Raw genomic sequence first — 22,800 nt, 5'->3', positions numbered from 1 at the left:
TTAGACCAGAAAAGACACTCTGAATGTGAAGCAGGTGTTAGCAGTGAGTCCATCGGCTCAGTGCCCAAGTCATTGTTTCATTTGAAATCAATAGAATATTGTAATTACGCCATCAGCTAAGGATGGAAAGATGGCCGTGACGTAGCAATGATTACACTTCTACAAAGGGTACCTCTAAGCTGCTGTGAAACATCTTGTTTTTCTTTATATAAAGCCAAAATTTTATTTCTGCCTGTGTCTATTGTATTGGCAGCCTTAGCTCTCCTGTTTATTGACATGTGTGGTTTAACGTTCTGTGTTGTTGTCTTTCAATAATTCTCTCAGATGGCCCAGGGAGGAGGTCATAGGACTCTACTGTATGGACATGCTGTGCTCCTGCGACACTCTTACAGTGGAATGGTCAGTGACACAGACTACATCCAAAAACATAGTGCAAAAAGATCCTTTTATCATGAATGTTGTAACATTGTTGGGAATAAGAAAAAGAAAAGCCTTTCATTCATCCCTCTGCTAAGGCGCAATGTTTAAATGTTCACGCACAGTTCTAGAGGTTCAGTGAACGTACTGTCATTTCTTGATAATTTGATTGATAAAATCATTTTATTTATTTGTGTTTCTCTGTTTAGTACCTGTGCTGCCTGTCCACCTCGCGTTCATCCACAGACAAACTGGCTTTTGACGTGGGGCTGCAGGAGGATACCACAGGTATTTATGTTTTGTACAAATATCTGCACCACCGCTAAACGAAATGAGCGTGTCTCATTTAAAAGCTAAAACAATGGAAAGCAATAATAAATAAAAACACTTCAGATAGTCCTTGTTGTGTAACACTGTAAAATATCCAGCCTGGCCCAAGTGAAAATATTTGACTGCTCACACGATTGCATATAATCCAAAAAGTTGACTTTCTTTAAAAATTCACCAGTTGTGAATTTTGGATAAAGGAGTGTTACGCAGAGTGTAAACATCAACTAGCTTCAACAAAATAAAGTTGTTATATGTTATATATCATATACACCCCCCACACCCTCCTGTATAGCTGTATTAGCGAGAACAAGTTCAGCAAAACGTCTGTTTTGTGTGTCATGCTGCTGTTTGCTTTTATTTTCTTGACATCATTACTGGAATGAAACTCTGTGTTATTATAGAGTCTGACTGCTGATAAATGAAAGCTGCTGTGGAGAAACATAATGCACCACACCAAGGTCTACTGTCTGCCTTATTGTTGATCTCTCTTTTTAAAAGTCATGGAAATTACAACAGTTTCGGGGTTGAACCAAAGTGGTGCACACCCACCAAGGAAATGGACAAAAGTTTGTTTTTCATGGACACATCGCTGCTTTATCTCCTGTAATACTGATGATGATGATGTGTGTGTGCGTGTGTGTGTAGGCGAGGCATGCTGGTGGACCATCCATCCAGCATCAAAGCAGCGCTCGGAGGGAGAAAAGGTTAGAGTGGGAGATGATCTCATCCTGGTCAGCGTCTCCTCTGAAAGATATCTGGTCAGTAGCAGCTGTGTGCGGGAACATGCCAGCAAAGACGAACTCAGATCTTGATGTTGCTTGCTTTCTTTCTTCATGTGGCAAGACGTGTCCTAGTACTAGTAGGATTTACAAATTATATTTACAGCAGGCAAAATAAATATTGAAGACGTCACCTATTTCTAAAAAAATATATTTCTAAAAGTGCTGTTGACAGAAATTCTCAGCAGAAGTCAGTCACATCCCATCCAATCTGTACATGCCAAGAGAAATCAAACCATAGATGTCAATAAATTAAGTTTTGCGTAATAATAAAAATTGACACAGTCTTTAGTTCTTTCCATAGATTTTCAGCTGGATTCAGGTCAGGTGATTGGATTCTAGCAGCATCATCGTCTCATTGTCCTGTGTGAAACATCCTTATTTAATGTTCATCATCCTGGTAGATGGCAGCAGATTTTCTTTTTTTAATCAAGAATGTCTCCTTCAGTTATATGAGGCATGCTAGTGCCATATGATGAAGAACTGCCCCATACCATGATACCTTTAGCAGTTTAAAAATTCTTCTGTAACCAGTACCTTCATGAGAGAGCTCACTGGTTTTACCCATCATGAGATGTTTCATGTATGACACCTGTATTTGTATAGCACTTTACTTTGTCCCTATGGACCCCAAAGCGCTTTACACTACATCCAGTCATCCACCCATTCACACACACATTCACACACTGGTGATGGCAGCTACGTTGTAGCCACAGCCACCCTGGGGCGCACTGACTGAGGCGAGGCTGCCGGACACTGGCGTCACGGGCCCTCTGACCACCACCAGTAGGCAATGGGTGAAGTGTCTTGCCCAAGACACAACGACCGAGACTGTCGGAGCCTGGGCTCGAACCGGCAACCTTCCGGATTACAAAATGAACTGCCAACTCTTGAGCCACGATCACACCTTGGTAATGAGACGTCTCTTTATAGGCCATCAGCTGGAACCAGCTGAAATTAATTTGCACCAAGTGGCAGGATTGCTGTTTAATTACTGATAGATTTCAGCAGGTGTCAGAGTTTTCATGCCTTTTTGCGCCTCCCTTTCTTCATGTGTTCAGTACGTTTTCCCCATGTCATTTCTCCTTATTACACAAAATTTAATTCATCATCATCTGTCATCATCATTTATTTATTTATATAGCACTTTAAAAACACACTTGGTAGACCAAAGTGCTGTACAATACTAATATGCACATAGTAATAAAACCAGACATAGCAATAAAAAAATAAAAAATATCAGTTACCCACAGAGTTAAAAGCCAGAGAATAAAAATAGGTTTTTAATAAAGACTTAAAAACTGGCACTGATGTCTAATATGGAGAGGAAGGTTATTCCAAAGCATCGGCGCTGCAACAGAGAACGCTCGGTCTCCTCTAAGTTTCAGCCGTGACTTTGGGACCGAAAGCAGCAACTGCTCAGCTGACCGAAGGGAACGAGTGGGGACGTGGGGCTTCAACAAGTCAGACAAATAAACAGGTGCCAGACCATTTAGAGATTTAAAAACCAATAAAAGGACTTTAAAACGGATCCTGAATTCAATTCAATTGGAAGCCAGTGTAAAGAGGCCAAAATCGGAGTGATGTGATCAAATTTTCTTCTGCCAGTTAAAAATCGCGCCGCAGCATTTTGCACTAATTGCAAGCGTGACAAAGTGCCCTGCCCAACCCCTGTTAAAAGAGAATTACAATAATCTAAACGTGAGGTAATAAAGGCATGAATAACACTTTCCAAGTCACGCTTGGAAAGAAAGGGCTTAACCTTTGATAAACGTCTGAGGTGATAAAATGCTGATTGTACAGAAGTGCAGAATCAATTTTAACTCCGAGATTTGTGATCGAACTCTTTAGTTGGGAAGTCAAAGCTGCAAGATCAACATCCGGAGTATGAGAAGAACGATTTGGGCCAAATAAAATTGCTTCTGTCTTCTGATCATTAAAATTTAAAAAGTTTTTTGCCATCCATGCTTTGACATCAGTAAGGCAGTCAAGCAGAGGTCCAGTTGGGAGACTATCAGAATGACTAAAAGGTAAATAGAGCTGGCAGACATCTGCGTATAGATGGAATGGCACTTTATGTTTCCGGAAAATCGCGCCAAGAGGCAAAAGGTACAGTGAAAACAATAACGGCCCAAGAATAGATCCCTGTGGAACACCCCAAAGCAGAGGGGCCACAGAGGATGAAGCCGACCCCAACTTAACACAAAAGGTCCTATTTAAGAGATAGGACTTTAACCACAAAAGTGCCGAACCAGAAATTCCCACACAGTGCTGTAAGCGGGAGATCAGCAAATCGTGATCCACTGTGTCAAATGCAGCGGTCATGTCCAACAAGACCAGCACTGCATATTTACCACGGTCTGTCGCTATCAGGATGTCATTCATAACTTTTACGAGTGCGGTCTCCGTACTGTGGAATGGCTTAAAGCAGGACTGAAAGATTTCTGACAATTTAGAGTCATTCAAGTAGTCCATCAACTGAATATAAACAATCCTTTCCAGAATCTTACTAAGAAAGGGAAGCTCAGAGATGGGTCTGAAATTTGATATGACTGAACTGTTTAAGCCCAGTTTCTTAAGTAAAGGATGTATGACTGCATGCTTAAATTCCCTAGGTACTTGACCAGACAAAAGACTAGTATTAATAACGTTCAGAATGTGTGGTCCGATGATAGGAAATACCTTTTTAAGAAAACGGGGAGGAACAACGTCATTTGGAGAGCCACACGGTTTAGCATTCAACACAAGTTTCTCTAAGTCAGATAAAACAATTGGTAGAAAAGCAGAGAACAGACTTGAGCAAGAACCATGCATGGCTGGGTCAGCAATAGGTAGAGTCGGAGGTCTCAAACTAGCAACCTTTTCCACAAAATAATTAAGAAACTTATTGCACATAACCGCAGAAGAGTGCAAAAGAATATAGCCTTCCGGATTAAGTACAGAATTTATAGTGTTATATAGAACACGAGGGTTATGCGAGCTGGCAGCAATAAGTTGAGAAAAATAGGAGTGCTTGGCAGCCTTTACTGCTCCCTGATAGACTTTCCAGCTAGTCTTAAGAGCTTCCATAGAGACACACAGCCTATCTTTTTTCCACCGTCTTTCACATCTTCTACATTCTTTTCTAGCGGCTCTGGTAAAATCAGTTAGCCAAGGACTAGCCTTTGGCTTGCATTGTCTGAATATAAAAGGAGCGACAGCGTCGAGGACAGATTTACAAGCAGAATCCAAACAAGTCCAAACTAATCCATCTGAGGTGGACAACTCAGGAGGATAAGAAATAAGTTGGTCAAACAATATGGAAAACCGCTCGGCGGTATCTGAGCCAAAAGCACGATAACATCGAGCAGGTACAGCACGCTTAAGAACAGGATTAAAAAGAACAATATCACATAAAATAGGCATATGGTCAGAGAACACCGCATCCCCGACGAGTACGTTATGGACAGATAAACCATGTGATAAAACCAAGTCCAGTGTGTGACCACGTTCTTGAGTGGCACCTTTAACAGACTGAACAAAGTTAAAAGAGTTCACTAAGTCCAGAAAGTTCTTAGCCAGGGGCTTCCCCGGGCAGCAGATGTGTATATTAAAATCACCAAGTAAAAGGATCTGGTTATACCGTGATGCACAGTCAGCAAGAAACTCTGAGAACTCGGATAAAAACTCCTTATTATATTTTGGGGGCCGATAAACAATTGCACACAACAGTGAAGACGAGTGGCCCAGTTCGCACAAACAGAGTTCAAAACTGGTGTGAAGTGTCGATGGGGATAGCTGCTTAAAGTCAAGATGTGCCTTAAACACAACAGCTAGCCCTCCTCCGCGACCAGAAACTCTCGGAACACTAAAGAAGGCACAGCCAGCCGGCAGTAATTCAGAAAAGACACTTAACTCACCGGGTGGAATCCAAGTTTCAGTCAAGCAGAGAAAATCCAGCGCATGGGAAGAGAAAAATTCCTTCAAAATGAATGTCTTATTTGCCACCGATCTGGCGTTAATTAATCCCAACCTGAGAGGAATTTGCTCGGGAGCTTCCGAGGCGGTAACAACCAGATCCACAGGTCGGAGGTTTGTTCGGTCCACTCCACGCCAACGCAGATGTCGGAGCGGAGAGGGTTTAGCAGAACCCTTCTCCCGGTGGACTTTGGAGTCCACCGGGTCCAAAGCACGCAACGGCACCAAGAGTTGCGAGCAGGATCGACAAATTGAGCGAAGCTCATGAGGAAAACAAGAGATCCTGAGTCTCAGTTTGACAAGGCGACCTTCACGGTTACCCCGTCTCCTGCGTCGCTTCCGCACATCCAGTGGCAGTGGTAAGGAGCGCCAGTGAGGTGGTGTTACTTCCAAATCAGGAGGCAGAAAGCCTTGGTTGTCATTTCCAAACCAAGCTAAAGCTTGGGTAGATAAGCCTATTTCCAATAATGTCTGGCGATCATAAAACAATGTAGGGCTGACATGTTGCACAAAATTGACTAAAAACAATAAAATAAAACAAATAGAAGAGAGCATGCCAAACACACAGGCGCCATCTTCCTTTCTATTGATCTAAAGAAGATTCATGGACATCTTCTTTGCATCTTTGTATTGGATGGGTTGTTGCCAACATCTGGTGATAATTTCATGTCAGTAGCACCTTTATAAATACATTTACTGTAGAAAAACAATAAGATAACAGTGTTTATACTCTGGTTAATAACTGGTTTACAGACCGTTATCTGCACAGTTATTGTAAAGATGTAACTGGTGTTTATAACACTAGTTTTATAAAGAGTACAAGGTTGTGTGGCGTTGGCATACAATCACAAGAGACTGCAAATACTTTCCAATTTTATTCACTATTTTATTGGGTCTTTTTTGAGGTTTAGGCAACAAAACTACTTGGTTAGTTATATTATAATTATTTAATAAATGTATAGTATTTGTTATTTTCAGCATTTATTATTAAAGTTATGGATTGGATTGTAATATGATATGACAACTGAGAAATCTGCACAAATAATGTGATCATGTCACAAATCTCAACACAGTTGGGAAATAAATGTTTCCTTTGGGACCCGTGGGTGCCAGATGAAAGCTGAAGAGTCTCTATGCCTGTGTGACTCGGCCCTAATTTCCCGAAATCATTCTGCAGCATCTTGCTCTCCATTGGCTCTGCTTTCCTTTTCCCTCTCTTTATATTTAAAACACTTACTTTATAGAATATAAAACTGTACCTCTAATCCTGTACTGTGAAAGTATCTGAATAATCACATAATCTCATGAATCAGGACTGATTTGCTTTTCCTACTGTCTAACTGGTGTTTCTGATTTGGAAACACTTTCTGTATATATTTCAGTGTGGTGTGTCAGTAAATAGTTCAAACATGACTCACGTCTGTTTCCTGTAGCACCTGTCCTATGGTAATGGCAGTCTCCATGTCGATGCAGCCTTCCAGCAGACACTGTGGAGTGTGGCTCCCATCTGTTCTGGGAGTGAAGTAGCACAAGGTATCCTTATCTCTTTCTCTCTCTCTTCTTTTTTCGTCCTTTTTTGCAGTTTTACCTTTGTTCACAAATATATGTGGTTATTCTGGGCAATAATAAAGTAAATAAACACCAAGAATATAAAATATATATAACAACAACCAAAAATAAATTGAACAATAATCTGACCCTTAAATAATCTGTATTCTCAAAAAAGGGACAAGTATATAGCATAAACCCCATCCATGCACAGTTCATGTGTTGTAACAGTCGGCTTATATACGAGCCTGTCATAGTTGGACTTATCAGGTTTTTCTGTAGAAGACAGTTTATTAAAGTTTAGCTGCACTGAAAACAAATATTGTCATCTTTTCAACAACTTAAGAAGTTTTTACTTACATTCTTAAACAGACGTCAATAGCAAGAGTCAAAATGCTTTATTTCCACCATATAGCTGCGGGATATTACCTGGATGACCGCTGTCCAATTATGTAGTCACAGTTGCTCCAAGACTGTAAGAACAGTAACTAACTAAATTAAATAAAACAATATATTACAAGTTGGAAATGATAACAACATGACTCTAATAGATACAAATAGCTCTCATTATAAATATCCCTCTATATTACACTAATTAAATATAAATGGTCAACATAGAGGTGCGCGTTTTATCATACTGTACTGTTACTGCCTCTGTAGAGGATGTGCAATTAGTAAGGATAAAAACATTATTCCTATAATTCCCATATTGGGACCTCATGATCACATAACTCCTCAACATCTACAGTTACTAATACATCAGTATATTACTTATTCTGCTCATGTTAAAGCAATAACAATGGATCAGTCACCAACAGGAAGCCAGCAGACCTCAAAGATCCTGTGATGTTGTTCACATTAAACCCTGTCGATCCGTGTCATGCCCTGCAGTTTAAAACGTGGCCTTCTATTTGGCAAATCTTCAGCAAACCTTCTTTACTTTACCCCGTCCCCACCAAACTGTTCAGATCTGCATCTCACTTTTTATAAACCATTTAGTAAATATTATCAACAGCTCTCTACAGTCTGGCAGGTTCCCTGTGTCACTTATATGTACTGTAATCTATTGGTACTGTAATCTATTGGTAATTAATAATTACAGACCTATGTCTAATCTTTTACTCCTCAGCAAAGTATTTGGAAAATCGTTTCAACTCACAGTCTTAATGATAAGTAGCAGTCATGATTCAGAGCTCATCATAACACAGAAACAGCTCTTACTAAACAGTTATTACTGATGAACAGGAGGATCAACAGTGATTCACAGAGAGTTTCAGTTCTTCCTGATGTCTCTGCTGCTTTCAACACTGTTGACCATGACAACCTAATTCAAAGGCTTTGTGACACTGTTGGTTTAACAGGTCAGGTTCTTGATTGGCTCCCATCAAAATCAAAGGGTAAAAACTGAAAATTCAATCAGAGTTTCTCCAGGGTCAGTCCTTGGTTTATTTAATCGTAAATGGACTGGTTCTTCTGTAACGCTTTTCTAATTTACATACTCATAGTTATTTATACAACATGCCTAAAACAAGCACTTTTTTCTTTATGCTGTCTGACATTCACACTCCAATGGATGCTCCAGAGAGGAACATGGGTTGTTATCTTCAAAATGACACTGAGAAAGTGGATCCTGTTCATATTGAGTAGATTAGTTCTAGTTCAATTCAATTGAGCTTTATTTATAAAGCACCAAATCATAACACCAGCTGCCTCAAGGAGTTTTATATTTTGAGGTAAAGAACTTACAATATTACAGAGAAAGCCCCAACGAGCAGATGACCCCCTGTGAGTAAGCACTTGGTGACAGTCTGAATGAAAAACTCCCTTTTAACAGGAAGAACCAGGCTCAGGACGAGGCAGCTACTGGTGAGATTATTAGAATAGCTTATCACAATGCTCTGTTTGCAGCACTCCCCAAATCATTAGTAGGACGTCTTCAGCTCATTCAGTTCTATTCATTTGGCTCCAGGGCAATATAGAATTACCTTTAAAATTCTTCTATTAGTTCTATTAGTCCCCCCGCCCCAGTACATCTCTGATTTGCTCACTGTCTACAGGGAGTGCAGAATTATTAGGCAAATGAGTATTTTGTCCACATCATCCTCTTCATGCATGCTGTCTTACTCCAAGCTGTATAGGCTCGAAAGCCTACTACCAATTAAGCATATTAGGTGATGTGCATCTCTGTAATGAGAAGGGGTGTGGTCTAATGACATCAACACCCTATATCAGGTGTGCATAATTATTAGGCAACGTCCTTTCCTTTGGCAAAATGGGTCAAAAGAAGGACTTGACAGGCTCAGAAAAGTCAAAAATAGTGAGATATCTTGCAGAGGGATGCAGCAGTCTCAAAATTGCAAAGCTTCTGAAGCGTGATCATCGAACAATCAAGCGTTTCATTCAAAATAGTCAACAGGGTCGCAAGAAGCGTCCAAGTACTCCACAGCGTGGCTGGCAAGAAAGGGTATAAAAGAAGAAAAACTAATGACATGGCCTCCTTGTTCACCTGATCTGAACCCCATTGAGAACCTGTGGTCCATCATCAAATGTGAGATTTACAAGGAGGGAAAACAGTACACCTCTCTGAACAGTGTCTGGGAGGCTGTGGTTGCTGCTGCACGCAATGTTGATGGTGAACAGATCAAAACACTGACAGAATCCATGGATGGCAGGCTTTTGAGTGTCCTTGCAAAGAAAGGTGGCTAAAATTACCATCAGGGTGTACACCCCACCCCTGGCGTCGTTGCCCACCTCTCAATTTTGAATACACGTAGACATTGAGGGCTAGCAGGAGGGACTATGCGCTTACCTGCTGCTCTCTGGCAGGTAGCTCCATGCCCTCCTGGGTTTTAAATGCACCTTAGAACACACATGCATCAACACTACAATGAGCGGGTGGAGGGAGGTTTGGAGTCTTCTCTCACCCCCGTTCTCTGCGGCCTGCTGGAGCGGGGGGGCTAGGAGGAGGAGTTGGCCGTCCGACTGCGGTCTGGAGTGTGGGGCCTCCCTGCTGCTGCGGAGTCGGGGCGGTCTGCCTCTCCCCACCGCAGGGAAAAGGGTAACACCACCTGGGTCTGGGTGCAGTTCCCCCCTCCAGGGGCAAGGGTACCTAGACCCGGTTCGTAGAGTACGCTTGGGGAGTGTGACCGTGTGTACAGCGTCTCTTTATGTCTGTCTCCATGTTGGTTGAGTGTGGAGTAAGTGCATATGAGAGCATGAGGGTGGGAATGGATGTTTGTGTCTGTGTGTGCCTGTATGTCTGTGTCTATATGTCAGGTTGGGTATCAGGCGCCACCTCTCTGGGGACATCTCAGGCCCTCCAAGGTTTGGAGGCCTATCTCCACCCACCACCACTTCCCCTGCCAGTGGCGGACTCCCTCAGGTGTCGGTGCGTTGGTGGTTCTTTGTGTCTGGGGGTGGGCGTCCGGGTACACACCGGCTCACTCCTTGGCGGCCGCTTATCGGGGCCTGGAGCCTGGGGCTCGCTCGGGCCACTTCGGAGGTGGGGTGCCCCCGGCCTCTCGGCCTAGGGCTCGGTCACTCAGGCACAGCTGGCTGCCGGCGGAGCTCACGGGCGCGTCACTGCAACTCCCCCTGGCTTCTGCTCCGCGGCTGCTGAGTGAGCCCTCATCTGGGACTCTCCTCAGCTCTTACTGGGACAGTGGCGCGGCTGCCCCTCTGTTGGTCTTCCTTGGTCTCTTGTGTTCTGGGGGCCTCTGGATGTCTGGAGTTTTGATCTCCTCCATACCTGCTTCATGCCCTGGAGGACGGGGCTGTGGCTCCCCACACTCCCTAGCAGATCGTTACATGGAGAAACCTTTGGAATGCAAGCATGCTGATCCACACAGGTATGCACACAGGTGTACACACGGGTATTCACAGACGCGGACTACAGCTTTCTTGGCTGCTGCCTCAAAGCACATTGTGCGCTGTCTATCTTGCGTGCTGCACAATATCGTTTATTATTTAGTATCTACTGATATCTACTGCTAGCTAGTTTATTGTGATGGTGCCATTTTTTTTTAATTTATTATGTTGCTCTTTGTTGTTTGCTTTCTCTTCTGTTTTTTTTCTCCATACAGGTGACCCAGGAGTTTTGTTCTTTTTTTTTTTTTTTTCTTTCTTCCCCCCCTTCTCACCGTCTCTTCTCCCATTTGGTTTTCTTTCTCTCCCTCTCTTTCTTTCATTCTTTCTCCCTGTCCTATCCTCCAGTCATGTCTGTCCCGTTTGTAGCAACTGAAAATAAAATAAATTCATAATTATAATAAAGGTCAATCAAATGGACCAATATGGCAAGGCCATGACGATCCACTTGGTAAAATAAATCCGCTTGGCATCTTTCTTGGCCTTAAGACAACAATTCTGATGGCTATAGATCCAAACGGGACACAAAAAAAAAAAAAAGAAAAAAAAAAAAAAAAGAAAGGTGGCTATATTGGTCGCTGATTTGTTTTTGTTTTGTTTTTGAATGTCAGAAATGTATATTTGTGAATGTGGAGATGTTATATTGGTTTCACTGGTAAAAATAAATAATTGAAATGGGTATATATTTGTTTTTTGTTAAGTTGCCTAATAATTATGCACAGTAATAGTCACCTGCACACACAGATATCCCCCTAAAATAGCTAAAACTAAAAACAAACTAAAAACTACTTCCAAAAACATTCAGCTTTGATATTAATGAGTTTTTTGGGTTCATTGAGAACATGTTTGTCGTTCAATAATAAAATTATCAACTTGCCTAATAATTCTGCACTCCCTGTACAGCCCAGTCAGACCTCTCAGGTCATCAGGTTCAGATCTTTTAACTGTTCCCAGAATCAGATCTCAGTCTGCTGAGAGTGCTTTCTGTTATTGTGGTCCTGTTCTTTGGAACAAGGTGCTTGCTGACCTCTATTACATCTATTACTGTGTAGATCCACAAACAGACTGAAAACCTTTCTTAATAATTCTCTCTGTCTAGATTTTACCAAGTAGGGTGTAGTAACGTCAGTCATCTTTGTTCAGTATAACACCTCTATACAAAATGCTGTGGAGCTTTTCACAATTTTGTATCTGTAACCAAATTCTCATTTTTGTGGGACGTCCAGAAATAGTTCATGACTCACTTTTTCACCGACGCTGATGTTTTGAGTGCCATTGTTTGAAACATAGCTGTTTTTCATTTGGACAAGTATTTCTACTGATCTTTATATATCTGAACAGGGGTGTTTCAGAAATATAAAGATCAGTTGCTGCCTTCCCACATCAGGTTCATCCGAATACTCAAATGAGTTTCAAAAATAGCAACGCATACAAGATAGCAGGTGTACTGCTGCTTTTTTGTCATTTCTCTGGAGAATTATGTATCAAGTTTCACCCTCTGATCTGCCCTCCTATCTGCCCCTTTTATCTCCATTCATTTAATAAAAAAACAAAAATCCTCACCCTTTGCTTTCTTTTAGGTTTCCTTATTGGAGGAGATGTTCTGCGCCTACTTCACGGTCACATGGACGAGTGCCTAACAGTTCCTTCTGGGGAGCAAGGAGACGAGCAAAGGCGGTAAGGTGCAATGCTTAGTACTGCTACTGCTCTGAAATAATTCAGTTTACGCACACACACACAGAGTCTTAACCTTCCTGTATAAGTTACCTTGAGATGACATATGCTATGATGCTGTCTGTGCAAGAGAGAGAGAGTCAGAGTGGATTCGAACCCACTCTCAGCCGTGTGGCGTATGGTCGCCTGCTTGGCTCAGTGAGCTGAACCGGTGCCCAAAGTGCAGCTTCTCAGAAACAGCTGGATCAAGAGGAGAAAAATGAGAAATAGAATAGAATAGAATAGAATAGAATTCAACTTTATTGTCATTGCACATGCACAGGTACAGGGCAACGAAATGCAGTTTGCATCCATCCAGAAGTGCTTTAGTGATATAGATATATTACAATATATATTAGCAATAATATAGATATGTGAGTATATTACAGAAATGGGTCTATTATGGTATGTTATTATGTACACGGTATGAAGTATGTTGTGAATATGCTATAACTATAAGTATGTACAGGCTGTAGTGAGTACAAGCTATGTACAGGCTATGAACAGGATATAAATATGAAAAACTATACAGAATATGAAATAAATAACTTTACAGAATCTGAGATATACAGCTATACAGAAATGGGAACTATGCAAGTTGTAAACAGTTGTAGGATTAAAGATTATCGAATGTACAGAATGATTATTTACACAGAGCTATACAGTAGTGCAGTTAAGATAAGTGAGATATAATTCCTACAGAGGCTATATAAAGTGCTAGTGGTTGTGAGTGGTGGTTCAGTCCATGTTATTATTGTGTGTTTGAGGGTACAGTTGTCCATTGTGGGTGTGTGTATGTTCAGTCCATGTGTTAACGTGGGTCAGATGTCAGGAGGCAGAGTTCAGGAGTCTGACAGCTGTGGGGAAGAAGCTGTTCCGGTACCTGGTGGTCTTAGTCCGGAGGCTCCTGTGGCTCCATTTATTACATTAGCATATGTAGTTAAGTGAATTTATTTACAAGAGAAACAATATAAAGTTATCGTTGTCTAATATTAAAACGGTTTGATTATTTGAAACATGTAAGTCTAAGAAAATGCAGACAGCACTGTACATTCAAAGTCCAGGCAAAAGCTTTAGTTTGGAAGCAGAAATTAAAAAATTCCTTCACCAATAGTGAAATAGTTGTTGAGTTGTGCTCATCAGCAGAGACTCAGACTGACTGCATCATGTTGGTAATCTGTGTCTATACAATGGACAGCAGTTATTTTCAAGGTTTTACCAACCTGTCTGGAAGTGATTGCAGTCAGTCCAAGCTCCACAGATCCACCAGTGCAACTACCTTGTGAGTGAAAGTGGTCACAGAGGTTGAGGGTGTTGCATGCTTAACCTCTGGGCAAGCAGTTGGAATGACTGGAACAAACAGAAAAACAAAAACCCAAATCGATGCTGGGAAGCCACTATTTTTCTCCCAGTAGTCTAGCGTGACTGGGCCATTATATAGGGATGATGGTAAGCTGAACTAATGCTGTGCTATATCCCACTGGACGGCTCTAAAAGAACACACGTAGTTTCCAAGTCTTATTTCAAAAGACGCCTCTCCAGTCAACATTTTTTGTTCTGCCTACCTTCAGCTTTCTTTACCCACCAGTTGGGGCCATATATAATAATATTACACATATAATAATTCAGTTTGTCTGGTTCTGCTTGGAGGGACAGAATGTAACAAGTCCCTTTACTGACAGAGAGCTTTGACTGAGATGAATAAGACTATTAATAATTATAGTTTTAAGAAGTTCCCAAAGGAGACTGCCAAGCTGTTAAACAATGAGGCTCAAAGTGACTGTGCTCCCATCTGACTAACTGCTGGGGTTTATTATGAGACTGTATAATCAGGTTAAATACTTATGAATCTTCTTTGCAAATATAACAGCACTGTTGGGAGATTTGTTAAAACAGATTTGCAATTCTGTCATTCGTTTCTCCAGGACAGTGCATTATGAAGGCGGAGCCGTGTCCTGTCATGCCAGGTCACTGTGGAGGCTGGAGACACTGCGAGTCGTGTGAGTATAAACAACATACATGTGCTCTGCGTACGTTTACAAACAGGTTAATGCAAAATAAAAACACATGTAAAACACATACAAAACCCAATGTAATACTAGTGTCAGTCACAAGACACGATAAAGGAAGACAAAGGAAAGTTGTGATAGTTGCGTCAGGTGGAGAGATTGAGCTGGAAAGGGTGTGCAGCAGGTTAGATAGAAACATGTTAACAAGTGAAGAGACTGTGTTGAGAAGATGAAAACAGTATTTAAGGAACTGATGAATGTAGAAAATAAGAGAGAGAGAGAGATGGATTGAGGACAGCTAGTGAATCAGGAAGTGCAGAGGCTTAGAAAGGAGGAAGTGAGGGCAGTTGATTCAGATGACATACCTGTGGCAGCATGGAGACGTGTAGGAGAGAGGGAAGTAAACTTTTTAACCAGACTGTTAAACACAGTTTTGGAGAGTGAGAGGATATACTGGTGAGCCATAAGATGAATGCATGTGAAAGAGCTGTTGAAACTAGGTTAAGAAGAGAGGTGATGATCAGTGAGCAGCAATATGGTTGCAAGCTGAGAAAGAGCACTACAGACGGGATATTAGCTTTGAGAGTGTAGATAGAGAAGTGTGGAGAAGGTCAGATGGAATTACACCTTCTCTTTGTGGATCCAGACAAAGCATATGATAAGGAGCTAAGTGAGAAACTGTGGTAGTGTATGAGGAACTCAAGAATGGCAGGAAAGACTTTGCCAAAGGTATTCACTGGTCTGCCTTTGCACACATATGAACTTAAATGATACGCATGTGCAGGCTATGCAAAGATGCCCCTCAGACAATCCAACACATGACTGCAGGGTGCAAGATGCTAGCAGGCAGGACATACATGGAACGCCATAATGCCATAAAAGTGGCTGGCATCGTATCCAGGAACATCTGTGCTGAATGTGGCCTGGAAGTCCAGAGGTCAAAAAGGGATCATCCCAGATCCTGTGGGTCTTCCAGATACAGACAAACTGGTGATGGCTAAGAAACTGTCCACAGTGGTGGACAAGCAGGTGTGTGGGGACACCTGTCACTCACAGTGGCAACTTTAACCACTGACATGTTGGAAATGTAATAATTTATTTCAACATATGTATATGTATGTACAAAAAGAAATGTTTACATTATATGTTATATTTAGTAATTCGATCTATGGTTCAATGACTAAATAATACTGTATAATGCAGGTTTAAAGGCACTGAAACCATTGATGTTCTGTATGTCTAATTCCTCATAACATGCACTATTAAATCAGTCAGGTTCCTTGACTTTTTTTGGATTTCTGTCAATATGTCCAGGTGGAGTGGAAGTCATATCCGTTGGGGTCAGCCATTTAGACTGAGACATGTGACCACAGGGAAGTATCTGAGCATGGTAGAAGACAAGTCTCTGTTGCTGATGGACAAAGAGAAAGCTGATGTCAAGTCTACAGCCTTCTGCTTCAGGTCTTCCAAGGTATAGAGTTAGTGACATCAGTAGCAGTGCTGTCTGTGAAGGCCATAATCTATGAAATCATTGTGTTTTGAATGAAGGAAATTCTCTGTGTTTTTATAGGCTCACTTGTCTAAGTGAATTTTCCTCTTTGTTTCTCCTTCAGGAAAAGCTGGACCTGGGTGTGAGGAAGGACGTGGATGGGATGGGGACTCCTGACATAAAGTATGGTGACTCTGTGTGTTACATTCAACATGTTGACACCTGTCTGTGGCTCACTTACCAGACTGTTGATGCCAAGTGTGCACGCATGGGTGGAGTACAGAGAAAGGTACCATACCGCACCAAACAATAACTTCACCTATTACAACTTTATAAATACTTGTGTCTGTAAATATGGTCCATGGTGAGGTTGTGGACTTTCATTATGCTAGAGTTAACGTAAAATTAAGATGAATGTAAAATTCATGCACTTCTTGCACAGTCAGAATGGGGAAAAGTTTTTCAATTAAAAAGGGGGATGAGCTGTGTTTTCATCGACCCAATAGCGTTGGATTTACCTCAGATACTTTGAATCTGCTGCATTATTTGGACAATGACACCATTTTTAAATGTTATTAGTTTTTACTTTTTGTACACAACCACATTAGATTTTAAATCAAACATTTCAAATGTAATTGAAGTGAAAATTTCAGGCTTAATTTATTAACACCATTGTAATAAAAATATTTGTGGGTCTTTCACTAACTGCAAATGAAGCTGACTTGGTGACTGACTTGACCAATGAAGAATATCTATCTTTGTCTTCTTCTTTCTTGGGTTGCCTTTGCAGTATGTGTTTGGCCATTAGCCATTTACTCTGCTGTACAAGCAGTTTTGTGGTATTTGGCTGAATCTGTGCAGAGTAGACACCTCTGCACTTCAGAAATCATTCTGATTCTTGTGTCATACCATCAAGAAACATTGTTGACATGGTTCCACTGACAGCCAACGCAGAGGGAAACCTTGAAAAATTAACAACACATAATAACAACATATAAGTATTTATATGTTTAACATATTAGTCCGGGTCTCTGTGGCAATAGTTAGTGAAAATGAAAGAACTGTCACTAATTCTAAAAGCTGCTGGATGCTGTAAAAGACTTTACTTTTTTCACTATAGCAACTGTTTTTGTGCAAATTTCCTATAAATATTCTAAAGATTCCTCATGTATCCAATCAATGCATCACCCATCAACTGCAAAGCAACTTCCTCTGTTACTGAGCAATCTTAATACATTTCTGAATCTGCTGAACCTGGAGAAACTTTGTTTCTTATTTAGGCAATCATGCACCATGAGGGGCACATGGACGATGGGCTGACACTATCGCGATCACAGCACGAAGAGAGCCGCACTGCAAGGGTCATCCGCAGTACTGTCTTCCTGTTCAACTGCTTCATCAGGTGCAGCGAGTAGTGATTTTCAAGTATGCATGTTACACTTGCCTGTAAGTTACTGTGGCATCATTATAAAGAGAAAAATGGAAATCACTGGGTTGAATAACAATCAATCAATCAATCAATCAATCAAAGCTTCATTCGCCACATGCAGGTTGCCCTGCAGTGAAATGGGACCCCCCCCCGATCTTACACACACAACACAGACATTACATGGGGATACAAGTCGGAGATCGGTAGCGTTACAGAAAAACACTGAAATGTACACTACAATGGGAAAGTACAAGAGGAAAAAAAGAGACCTCTACTCATGCTGTGCTTCCATGGTAGGACAGCATGAGAACAGGAAACAAAAAAAACAAAACAGCACCAACATGAATAACATTAATATGTAGAAGGTCTATAACTTTTTAACTTCAAATCTTACCTCAGTTGTGAAACTCAGGTAAGGTTTTGTGAAACTGTTTTCACCGTGAACTGTTTTACTTTGTATTCGTATATCAATTACTCCCAAATACAACATTTGTTGTCACATTTAGACAACATATTCAAATGAGAAAAAGTGCAATAAGATGACAAAGTTCAGTTCATTTGTAAAAATTTATAGGACAGTGGTGACAAATTCATTTTCACAAAGGGCCAAACTAGGAAATAAGAATCAAATTAAGGGCTTAACATAGAGTACTGTCCAAAAGTCCTGAGCCACCTCTCATTTCTTTATGTTTTGCTTTGAAAATGGAAAATTTGTGTAGCGTCGTAGAGTTTGCACTAGCACTGGGTAATTTGCTTTGCCATCAGGTGGCAGAGGAGCCTACATTACAATGCTCACCCTCTGTAATGTATAATGTGTAGCCCAAATGTGCACAATGAAAGCTCATGTTTGAAAAACACTAACATAGAGTGTGATGTGACTGCAAATGTGGTCACATCACACTCTGATGTAAAAATCAATCCAACAATCTCTCATGATTAGTGTATTAGTGTATTTCGATCTTGTTTACACAAACATTCTCATTCTGCACCCAGCGAGACCCCTCCCCCATCTCGCATATTCTGGCCACTTGTCTGTTATGCTAATTCCGGCATACAGACCGCTCGTCAGACGTTGCAAACTGGTTCTGAGACAGGTGAGAACCTGGCCTGCTGGAGCTCTCTCTGCTCTTCAGGACTGTTTTGAGCACACTGACTGGGACATGTTCAGGGAGGCTGCTACAAATGGCGATTGCACCAACTTGGAGGAGTACACATCATCTGTGACCAGCAACATTGCAAGTGCATTGATCATGTCACTGACTTCAGCGCTATCATAATACCAGACCAGAAAATGTGGACCACTGCAGAGGTGCGTGTGCTGTTAAAGACTCGAGACTTCGCCTTCAAAACAGGGGAACAGTGTAGGCCAAACTGCCTCGAGCCATCAGAGCAGCGAAATGCGCGCATGGCTGAAGAATCCACAGCCACTTCCAGGACAGTGGTGACACGCGGCGCATGTGGCAGGGCATCCAGGGCATCACCAACTACAGGTAGAGGACACCTGCCTGTGATAGTGACGCCTCCCTACCAGATGCACTGAGCAACTTCTATGCATGGTTTGATGCTCAGAACAGCGTGATGGTGAGGAAGACCACCCCACCTCACAACGACCAGGTTCTGACCTCGTCTGATGTGAGAAGAACTCTTCAAAGAGTTAACCCATGGAAGACTGCTGGTCCAGATAACATCCCTGGAAGAGTGCTCAGAGAATGTGCAGACCAGCTGGTAGATGTCCTCACTGACATCTTCAACCTCTCTCATAGCACTGCTTTCATTCCAACGTGCCTCAAGGCCACCACCATCGTTCCTGTGCCAAAGAAGTCCTCAGTGTACTGCCTCAATAACTACCGTCCTGTTGCACTCACACCCATCATGATGAAGAGTTTCGAGAGACTTGTCATAAGGCACATTAGGACCCAGCTGCCACCCACATTGGACCCACTGCAGTTCACCTATTGTCCCACCTGATCAACAGATGATGCCATCGCCACCACCCTATATCTCGCCCTCACCCAACTGGAAAACAAAGACACATATGTGTGGATGCTGTACATAAATTTCAGTTCAGCATTCAGCACAATCATTCCTCAGCACCTGACTGGAAAACTGAGCCTGTTGGGCCTGAACACCCCCCTCTGCAACTGGATCCTGGACTTTCTGACAGAGAGACCTCAGACAGTCCATCTCCAACACCATCACAGTGAGCACTGGAGCCCCTCAGAGCTGTGTGCCCAGCCCACTGCTGTTTCCTCTGCTGACATGTCACTGTGCAGCAATGCACAGTTGGAACCACATCATCAAGTTTGCCAATGACACGGCTGTGATGGGTCTCATCAGCACGAGCGACGAGTCAGCATACAGAGAGGAAGTGTGACAGCTAACGGACTGGTGTAGAGTCAACAACCTGTCTCTGAATGTGGAGAAAACAAAAGAGATAATTGTTGACCTTAGGAGAGCACAGAGAAATCACTGTCCTCTTAACATCGATGGATCCGAGGTCATCAAGAGCACCATATTCCTTGGTGTCCACCTGGCGGAGAACCTCTCCTGGTCCCTCAAAACCAGCTCCTTAACCAAGAAGGCCCAACAGCGTCTCTACTTCCTGTGGAAGCTGCTAAAAGCCCATCTCCCATCATCCATTCTCACCATGTTCTACAGAGGGACTATAGAGAGCATCCTGAGCAACTGCATCTGCAGTTTTTTTTAAGGGTTTACTGCACACCATGTTGAAATATGTCAAGTTTTCAGCTAAGACCTCTTTTAAAATTGCCTTGTTGGTCCAAAAACACTATTTAATGTCTGTCAAACTGTCTGATCTTTGGCGTTTTTCATAGATTCAACTAAAGAAATGGAACCAAATGTCACAAATTTTTTTTGCAAACATACAGTTGAAAATTGTTAGTTGCCTGTTATGTACAGAAATAATACTGGGTCATTTTTTGAGTTTGATGCCTTTTTTATTCTTAAGTGATTTATAGGACAGTGTTAAGTGGATTAAGAAACAACTTTCCTCTGAAACTGGTGAGTTACAAGTTGAATGAAAAAGGTTCGGTTACTGTGGTGACTACCATCTGGTTACACCATGTGTCTTAGATTGTTAGGCCCAAGTACAATAACATAAGTTTTATCTGGATTCAGAAGCAGAAAATTAGAGGTCATCCAGGTCTTTATGTCTTCAGGACATTTTAAGTAATTGGTGCATGTTTACTGGTGTCATGGATAGATCAAGCTAGCTCTGTGGAAGTAATTAAGACTCCCCATATCCATGAACAAATTGTAGTCTATTAGATAGATATGATTCGAATCACTGCAGCGGAGTACCTTTAATACTTACAGCATGCTCGAATCACAGTAAATTATTATTGTCGACAGTGTTGAACCCTGCACTGAGGTCTAGAGGGACAAGCACAGAGATGAGTTCACTGTCACAAGAAGATCATTTGGCTTGTGGTGCATAGTCCATGAATAGAGATATGTTGATCATATTTAAGATTGAAGCATTAAGTGGGAGGACTTTTTAAAGGAGGCTTGTAGGAATGGGGTCTAAAAGACAAGAAGTAATTGTTTAAGTTAACTCAAAAAGATCAATTGGAGAAAAAGAGTCTAAATAATGGATGAAGTCATTAATAGTTAAGGTTAAAGGAATTCTTGGTCCAACAGAGTTCTAACTTTTTGTCAGCCTGGCTACAGTGCTGAAGAGAAACCTGGACTTGTCCTTATTTTCTTCTATCAGTGATGAATAGTAACATATTCTAGCTTTAAAAGAGGGCTTTTTAAAAAATAGAGCAACAAAGTATTTCTCCAGGCTAAATGATGATTTTCTAAATTAGTGAGACGCCATTCCCTCTCCTGTTTATGAGTTATTTGCTTTAAGGTGCGTGTTTGAGAATTATACCAGGGAGTCAAGTACTTCTGATTTGAGGCTTTCTTTTACAGAGAATCCACAGTATTCAGATACAACAAACAGAACAGTTTTTTCATTTCAGGCTTTCAAGTGAATTATAACTAGGGATGGGTATCGAAAACTGGTTCTTGTTGAGAACCGGTTCCCACTGTTTCAATTCCTTGGAATTGTTTGCCATTTTTGCAAACGATACCCTTATCGATTCCAGTCGCCCCGAATGACGTCACCACGTTGCGGAGTGTCATTTACCTGGCAGGAAACATGGCGGCTCAAACGCTCAAAAGTTTGATTATACTTTACGAGAACGGATGACAACAGGGCAACTTGCAATACTTGCAAAGTAGATATTTCATTTAAGGGAGGAAACACTACGAATATGCAAAAGCATTTGCTCACAAAACACGTGATAACCTTGAATGTCATGTTTTTAATTCCGCTCCGGACTCGTGAATCTCAACCCAGCAGCAGCGGTAACGTTTGCACGTCCTCTCCCGTTAATGCGGCAGGTAAATAATCAACTAACAATGCATATTATGTTAGCGCGATCTGCCTTATTACAAAACCTGCCATTACTGTGCGTTTAGGTGACCATGATGAGAGAGGCAGAGTCTGGCTCAGATGCTGGCAGTTGTCGCTGCAGTCTACCGGTAGCGTCTCCTTTCTAGTGATGCGCGAATCATGAACGAATCGTTCAATACTCGAGAATCACTTTACTGACTCATGAATCATGATTCACAAGCCCAACTGACTCACTGACTCATCCCTGTTGCTGTTAGCAGCAATATATCTAGCTTATAATTAAAATTGTGGAGAAAAACACAACATCCAGTATCATAACAAAAACATTTCTGCTCTGAACTGGAAGAAAAAACCCTCAGTAGAAGCTCACATCAAGACAATAGCTCCTCGGTTCACAGTAGTATCGCTCTGCTAACATGCTAACAGCACATTTGAGCTACTCACCCCCTCCCTCCTCTGCTGAATCATAGAGCGAACGAATCACTCACTCACTCACTAACCCCCTCCCTCCTCTGCTGAATCGTCAGCGTAAGCGAATCACTCACTCACTCACTAACCCCCTCCCTCCTGTGCTGAATCGTAAGCCTAAGCGAATCACTCAGGACTCACTAACCCCCTCCCTCCTCTGCTGAATCGTCAGCGTAAGCGAATCACTCAGGATTAACTAACCCCCTCCCTCCTGTGCTGAATCATAGAGCGAACAAATCCCTCACTCACTCACTCACCCCCTCCCTCCTGTGCTGAATCATAGAGCGAACAAATCCCTCACTCACTCACTCACCCCCTCCCTCCTGGCTCACAGCTTCTTCTTCTTCTTGGTTGGCAACCAATGTTAAGGCGCA

At 41.8% G+C, this 22,800-nt stretch overlaps 1 protein-coding gene across 8 annotated transcripts in view; it reads left to right on the top strand.

Moving 5' to 3' along the window:
• The window catches only part of ryr2a (ryanodine receptor 2a (cardiac)), a 262,686-nt gene that overhangs the window by 71,127 nt on the left and 168,759 nt on the right, over positions 1-22,800 (top strand). For all 8 annotated transcript variants that reach the window (XM_040038551.1, XM_040038550.1, XM_040038554.1 and 5 more), the window contains exons 4-12: positions 325-399; positions 627-705; positions 1,393-1,505; positions 6,917-7,016; positions 12,476-12,572; positions 14,534-14,608; positions 15,932-16,088; positions 16,231-16,395; positions 17,387-17,508. In XM_040038551.1, the coding sequence (XP_039894485.1) occupies positions 325-399; positions 627-705; positions 1,393-1,505; positions 6,917-7,016; positions 12,476-12,572; positions 14,534-14,608; positions 15,932-16,088; positions 16,231-16,395; positions 17,387-17,508 (983 nt within the window). The remainder of the gene's footprint in view (positions 1-324; positions 400-626; positions 706-1,392; positions 1,506-6,916; positions 7,017-12,475; positions 12,573-14,533; positions 14,609-15,931; positions 16,089-16,230; positions 16,396-17,386; positions 17,509-22,800) is intronic.

This window comes from Simochromis diagramma, unplaced genomic scaffold (assembly GCF_900408965.1).
Source record: "Simochromis diagramma unplaced genomic scaffold, fSimDia1.1 OVJJ01000617.1, whole genome shotgun sequence".
NCBI classification, from domain to species: Eukaryota; Metazoa; Chordata; class Actinopteri; order Cichliformes; family Cichlidae; genus Simochromis; species Simochromis diagramma.
Note: the sequence above shows the minus strand (reverse complement) of the source record. Positions and strands in the feature narration are given on the sequence as shown.